The sequence below is a fragment of the Tupaia chinensis genome, unplaced genomic scaffold, assembly GCF_000334495.1.
Source record: "Tupaia chinensis unplaced genomic scaffold, TupChi_1.0 Scaffold000146_1, whole genome shotgun sequence".
Classification (NCBI taxonomy): domain Eukaryota; kingdom Metazoa; phylum Chordata; class Mammalia; order Scandentia; family Tupaiidae; genus Tupaia; species Tupaia belangeri.
Genome location: NW_006159616.1, coordinates 904,853 through 911,315, shown reverse-complemented (window position 1 = coordinate 911,315; position 6,463 = coordinate 904,853). Strand labels below are relative to the sequence as shown.

General features: G+C 47.9%; 1 protein-coding gene and 1 long non-coding RNA gene across 2 annotated transcripts in view; both read right to left on the bottom strand.

Moving 5' to 3' along the window:
• Positions 1–316: 316 nt before the first annotated feature.
• Positions 317–5,933, bottom strand: LOC106734560 (uncharacterized). Its single transcript, XR_001370124.1, has 3 exons — positions 5,901–5,933; positions 613–682; positions 317–519 (listed from the first exon to the last, which is right to left on the bottom strand). It is a non-coding gene; the product is annotated as an uncharacterized LOC106734560 (long non-coding RNA).
• Positions 5,934–6,149: 216 nt separating this feature from the next.
• LACTBL1 (lactamase beta like 1) overlaps positions 6,150–6,463 on the bottom strand; it is a 20,558-nt gene continuing 20,244 nt past the window's right edge. Inside the window, 1 exon segment of the mRNA XM_027770659.1 lies at positions 6,150–6,463. This exon segment is cut by the window's right edge and continues 18 nt beyond it. Coding sequence (XP_027626460.1) covers positions 6,150–6,463 — 314 coding nt within the window.

Sequence of the window (6,463 nt, the reverse complement as noted above, 5' to 3'; positions counted from 1 at the left end):
GAGGGGACCATAACATAGTCAGCCCCCCTGGGGAGTTGGGGACTTTGTTACTCTCTCTCTCTGTTTCTCTCCAGAGAGTACACACGCGCTATAGCAAATTTTTCAAAGACTAAAATAAAAAAAAAATAAAAAATAAAAAAAACACAGGGGAGAATCTTTGGGCTCTAGGGTTAAGCAAAGAGTTTTAGACTTAACACCGAAAGTATGATTTATAGGAGGAAAATTGATACAGTGGTATATTCGTTCCCTGTGACTACTACTAAGAAAATTCCCACCAACTTTGTTATTTAAAATGACAGACATTTATTCTCGCACGGTCTGGAAACCAGAAGTCTCAAACTGGTATCGCTGCTCCAGAACCCTGGGGTCTGCAGGGCTGTGCTCCGGCCATTGGCTCGCTCTTGCCTCTTCCAGGTCCTGGTGGCTGCCAGCACTCCTCGGCCTGGTGGCTTTGTTGCAGTCCCTGCCGCCACGGGGACACTGCCTTCTCTCACCTGTGTTCCTCCAGCCTCTGCTTCTCTTGTGACAGCATGTAGGGCCCATCTCAGTAATGCGGATAATCCCCTCACCTCACCACCTTCAACCAAACCACACCCCAAAGTCCTTTTTTACCATGTAATTCAACATTCACAGGTTCCAGGGTAGGATGTGAACATCTTCGAGGAGAAGTGGATTATCCAGCCTGCCACAATTAGACTCGATCAGAATTTTAGGATGTGGCTTTACAAACTACCCCAAGAGGATGGAATTGCAAACTAAAACCCACAAAATGTTTATAAACTATATATCCATTAAAGTCCTAGCATCGGGGGTCCAGCAGTTAGCGTAATGGCTATGTCGCTGGACTCCCACGTAGTCGACCGTGGTTCGCGGCCTGGACCCGGTGGCTTAAAACTCACGTCGGGCGCGTCTGTGTGCGTGGCCAAGATCCCGAGAGGAGAATGGAGGAGAAGGGATTGCGGCGTGACCATCCCCCCTGGGGGGTGATTTCTCGTTTTCTGTCTCTATGTCTCTCTCTGTCTGTCTGGCGAGCGCACATGCCCTATAGCGAAAACCTCTCAAAAAAAAAAAAAAAAGGCCTAGTATCTATCAGTAGACTACATTAGGAACCTCAGACTCCGGGATTTTTTTTTAAAAATCCAATTAGAAGAGCAAAAGATGTACAGAGACATTTTGCTGAAGATGATATACAGATGGCAAAGAAGCACATAAAGAACATCTGGGGCCAGTAGATGGCAAGGTAGTTAAGGAGCTGAATTCCCACACGACCAACTCCAAGGTTCAAGTCCCAGACCTGGCACTTGAGAATCACACCGAGTGTGTGTGCATGCATGCCCCAAATCCCAGGAGGACAGTGGAGGAGAGGGGACTGTAGCCTGGCCATTGCCCTGGAGGGTGGTTTCTCACTCTCTCTCTCACTGCCCCTGTCTGTTTCTCTCTGGCAAGCACACCCCCTCCAAGGCAAAAACCTTAAAAAAAAAAAATTCAGCATCATTAGCTTGTAGGAAAATGCAAATGAAAACCGTAAGGATATATCACCACGCATCTATTAGAGTTACTAAAATTGAAACAGTGACAATACCAAATCCTGGCAAATTTTAGCAGAACTAGATCACACACACACATTTCTGGCTTGGATGTAAAAATAGTACAGCCACTCTGGAACACAATTTGGCAGCTTCTTTCAAAAATAAACATGCAACTACCAATTCCACCCAACAGTTGCACTTCTGGGCATTTCTCCCAGAGAAATAAAAACTTACATTCACACAAACACCTGTAAACAAATATTCATAGCAGCTTATTCCTAATAGCCTTAAATTGGAAGCAACCCAGATGTCCTTCAACAAGTGAATGGTTAAACAAACTGTGTTACATTTCTCCACAGAACCGCTACTCTGCAACAGAAGAGAAGCAAACTATTGATACTTACAACAACTTGAATGACTCTCCAGAGAATTACACTAAGTGGGGGGAAAAATCCCCAAAGCTTAAACACTCCATGATTTCATTTAGATACTATTCTCTTTTTTTTCCTTCCAATTTTTGCTATAGGACACATGTGCTTGCAGGAGAGACAGAGCAATAGACAGGGAAAGTGAGAAAGCGCCCCCTAGGGGCTTGGCCATACCACGATCCCATCTCCAGTCTCCTCTCAGGAGTTTGACCATGCATGTATACGCACCCAGAATTTTTGTTTGTTTGTTTGTTTATTAAGAGAGTTGAGCTTTAGAGAGATTTTTGCTATAGGGCACATGCACTCACCAGAGGGACAGAGAGAGAGAGAAAGTGAGAAATCATCCCCTAGACGGCATGACCACACCACAATCCCTTCTCTTCCATTCTCCTCTCAGGATTCTGGGCACACACACACCTGGCATGAGTTTTAAGCTGCCGAGTCCGAGACTAAAACCACGGTCGACTACATAGGAGTCCAACGACGTAACCATTATGCCAGCTGCTGGTCCCGCCCAGTGGAGTTTTCCAACCCACAAGGTCCAGAACTCAAACCACTTAGTAGGCCATGTGGGATCCAGACGCCTTAGCCTCCATACCATCTGCTAGCCTTCTTTTTTTAAATAAATATTTTCTCAAATAACTTTTTCTGTTTCTCATTCTGATCTGAATTGAAATTAGATTTTTTTTTTTTTGCCAGAAGGTACATGGGCTCATGAGAGAGAGAGAGGACACCCCTCAACTGGCCCATGCTGTAACCCCCTTCTTCCATCTCTCCATCCCATCAGGATTCTGAGCACATGGTGTGCTTTTCAAGTTCCTGGGGTTCAGGCTTTGAACCAAGGTTGACCACATGGGAACCGGCTCCCTTAACTGCTGAGCCACGCGGCTGCCTCTATCATCTTCTTGAAAGGACAAAATAACAGAAAATGGAGAACAGATTCGGGGGTGCAGGTGGTGAGGCTGGGTGGGTCATAAGTGCTGCTAGGAGAGTGCACCAGGGATCCCTGGGCTGATGATGCACCCCGGCTCCGACTGCTCTGACGGCGGACTCGTACCACCTGTGCAAGGTGATGCCACGGGTAGTGGACCCTATTTTTTCTTTCTTTTTTTTTTTTGTAAAGAATTATTTTATTTAACTTTATTTATTTATTTTTTTACTTACTCTGAGAGGTTTTTGCTATAATGCAAGAAAGCAAGCTGCCAGGTCCGGGACTTGAACCACATCAGCCACATGGGAGTCCAGTGCCCTTAGCCACCATACCACCTGCTGGCTCCCTTTTTCTTTTTTCTTTTAAAGAGGTTTTTGCCTTGGGTCAGCAGGTGACATGGAGGTTAAGAATGCTGGATTCCCACACGGCCAACTGCGGTGCAAGTCTCTCTCCCCCCCCACCCCATCCCTCTCTGGTCAAATTAAAATAAATAAATAAATTAAGTTAAATAAAATAATATTTTTGAAAAAGAAAGCACTTTAAAAAAGAGGTTTGGGGGACCAGCAGTTAGCGTAATGTCTATGTAGTGGACCACGATTCGAATCCCAGACCCGGTGGCTTAAACACGCCAGGCACGTGTGCGTGTATGCCCAAGATCCTAAGAGGAGAATGGAAGAGAAAGGATTATGGTGTGGCCATCCCCCGAGGGGGTGATTTCTCGCTTTCTGTCTCTCTGTCTCTCTTTCTGGCCCCCCCAACAAAAAACCCCTAAAAAAAAAAAAAAAAGAGGTTTTTGCCTTAGGGCACATGCACTCACAGGGTGGAGGTAAGGGAGAGAGAGAGAGAGACAGTGAGAGGGAAAGTGAGAAATCGGCCCCTGGGGGATGGTCACACCGCAATCCCTTCTCCTCCATTCTTCTCCTGGGATCTTGGGCACACACACATGCACGCACGCCTGGCATGAGTTTCAAGTCACTGGGTCGGGGACTTGAACCGTAGTCAGTCATGTGGGAAAGTCCAGCAATGTAACCACTGCACCCGCTAGCCCCACGAGTACTCTTATTTCTTACAACCACATGTGAAGCTATAATACCTCAAAATGTTAGGTCATCAGAAAAGTCACTACATGTTTTTTTATGTAAACACGTGTCATGATTTTTCCAATGACCCAATAAAAAGTGCTATTCTTTTAAAAGACAGAAAATACAAGCCCAAATTTCATATTAGATTCAACAGGCTTAAAATTCATCAAGATTGGGACCAACAGGTGGTGTGGTGGTTAAGGAAATTAAAAGGCTGGGCAGGGATTCATATGGGAGGGTCCCAGGACCCTTCTGGGCACAGGGGTTGAGACTGAGGATGGCCCATGGCCTGGGGACCCTGGTGGGAGTGTCCCTCTTCTCCCTCTTAAGAAACAGACTTATTTCAAAACATGAAAAGACAAGTCAGATATGGGGGAATATTTGCAATTCCTGTATCTGTCGAGGGACCTGTACTCTGAGTAAATAAAGAACTTTCACAGGCCCACCCCGACAAGTGTGGTGGTTCAGCATTCTGCAGATGGAGCCAGATTCCACTCGGTTCAAATCCCTGTCCCAGTGGCTTGAAAAAGCACACCCAGCACATACGCACGTGCACCCCACATCCAGACGGAAAGGGGAAAGGCAGGAAAAAGGATTGCGACTTGACTCATGGTGGGGCGGGGGTGCTTTCTCTCTTTGAGCACACATGCCCTCTGGGAACTAAAACAAAACAAAAAAGAGGGACCAGCAGGTGGTGTGGAAGTGGAGGCCCTGGACTGCCACATGGCCAACCCCATCAAGTCTAAGACCTGGCGGCTTGCTTTCTCACTTCTGTCTCTCTCTGGTGAGCATGTGTGCCCTATAGCAAAACTTACCATAATAAGAATAAATAAATCTTTTTAAAAAGAGTTTTTATTGGGACCACCAGATGGCATAATGGTTATGTCACTGGACTCCCACGTAGTCGACCACGGTTTGCATCCCAGACCCGGTGGCTTAAAACACATCAGGCACACGTGGCTGCATGCCCAAAATCCCAAGAGGAAATGGAGGAGAAGGGATTACGGTGTGGCCATCTCTCCTGGGGGTGATTTCTCACGTTCTCTCTCTCTCTTTTCTCTGGTGAGTGCACATGCCGTACAGCAAAAATTTCTCTCTCTCAAAAAAAAAGAGCTTTTACAATTTGCTAACTATGATACAATGCAAACCAGGGAGCTCTAACTTGGCAATCCCTTCTATGGTACCATTTGAAAGACTGGTGATGTCCTGATAGCAAAGATACAGAGTAGCCAGATTGTCACCTGTTGCTTTTAGGAATGCCAAATGGTACTCGCCTTTTAGAAAGTAGCATGGCAGTCACGCCTAGATATTTATCTAAAGAAATAAAAACACCTACTCACAAAAAGACATAGCCCAACCTGGAGACAGCCCGAATGCCCATCTACAGGTGAGTGGGTAATAATGGCGAGGTAGCCACACAACGGAATGAAAAGGAACAAGCCACTGATGCACACAAAGACAGAGGCGACCCTCAGAAGCAGCCTGCTGAGCAAAAGAAGAGGCCACAAAGACTGCACTGTCTGATCCATTTAGATGAAATTCTAGAAAAGGCAGGACCATCTACACTACAGAAAGCAGATCAATGGTTGTCTGGGGCCAGGGGAGGGGGAGGGAACTGCCTGCCAAGGAGCAGCAGGGGTCATCTTCTCTTTCTTGGCGGCGGCGGTGGTGGGTATGAACATTTGTCCAGAGTTACTCAGTCATACCCAGAAAATGGATTGCATTTCATGTCAATGATAACTCAGAAAGGTTGACTTTTAAGAGAAAAAAGTGCAAGCCCATATCTCGTCTTAGGCTCGTCAGACACCAAAGTACTCTGTTTCGGGGCAGTTTTCTAAATGCTTTCTCTAAATTTGTGTGTGGTCATGCATCCTGGAACCGGGTAAGCTCAGAGAAATGCTCCACCCTGCAAACATTGCACAGTACTTACAGCTAGATGATCTAGCCCGCCACGCATCCAGGCCGCGTGAACCCACCGAATAGGGTTTATCGTTAACGGAAATTCAGTTAGGCTGAGCATGCCGGTGACTCCACCTCCCTCACGGGTAAGGAGCAGCTCACAGACCGGCTGTGATCCCCCAACCATGACTTTGCCAACTACCTGGTTCTCACAAGCACCCCCGCCGCCTCCTCTGCCACCCTCAGGTCGCAAAGCTGAGACCCAGTACTGAGCGTGGAATCACTGGGTCTTGAACTGCGGGCGCGCCAGCCGCAGCACCCGGTAGGTGTTGAGGCCCGGCACGTCGAAGCCTGGGGACAGCCCGTGGCGGTCCAGGGGGTAGAAGTTGACCAGCTGCCCGTGCTGGGCCTCAAGCGAAAGCCAGGTGTCGCCGAGGGGCAGTGCGCACGGGAACTCGCGGGCCACGTGCAGCTGGAAGACGCGGCCGCGCAGGTGGCGCAGCGCCAGGGTGCGGTACGCGGGTGGCACCAGCGCCTCGACGCGGGGCCCGAACTGGCGCAGCCGCAGCTCTCCCGCCGGGCCTGCGCGCACCG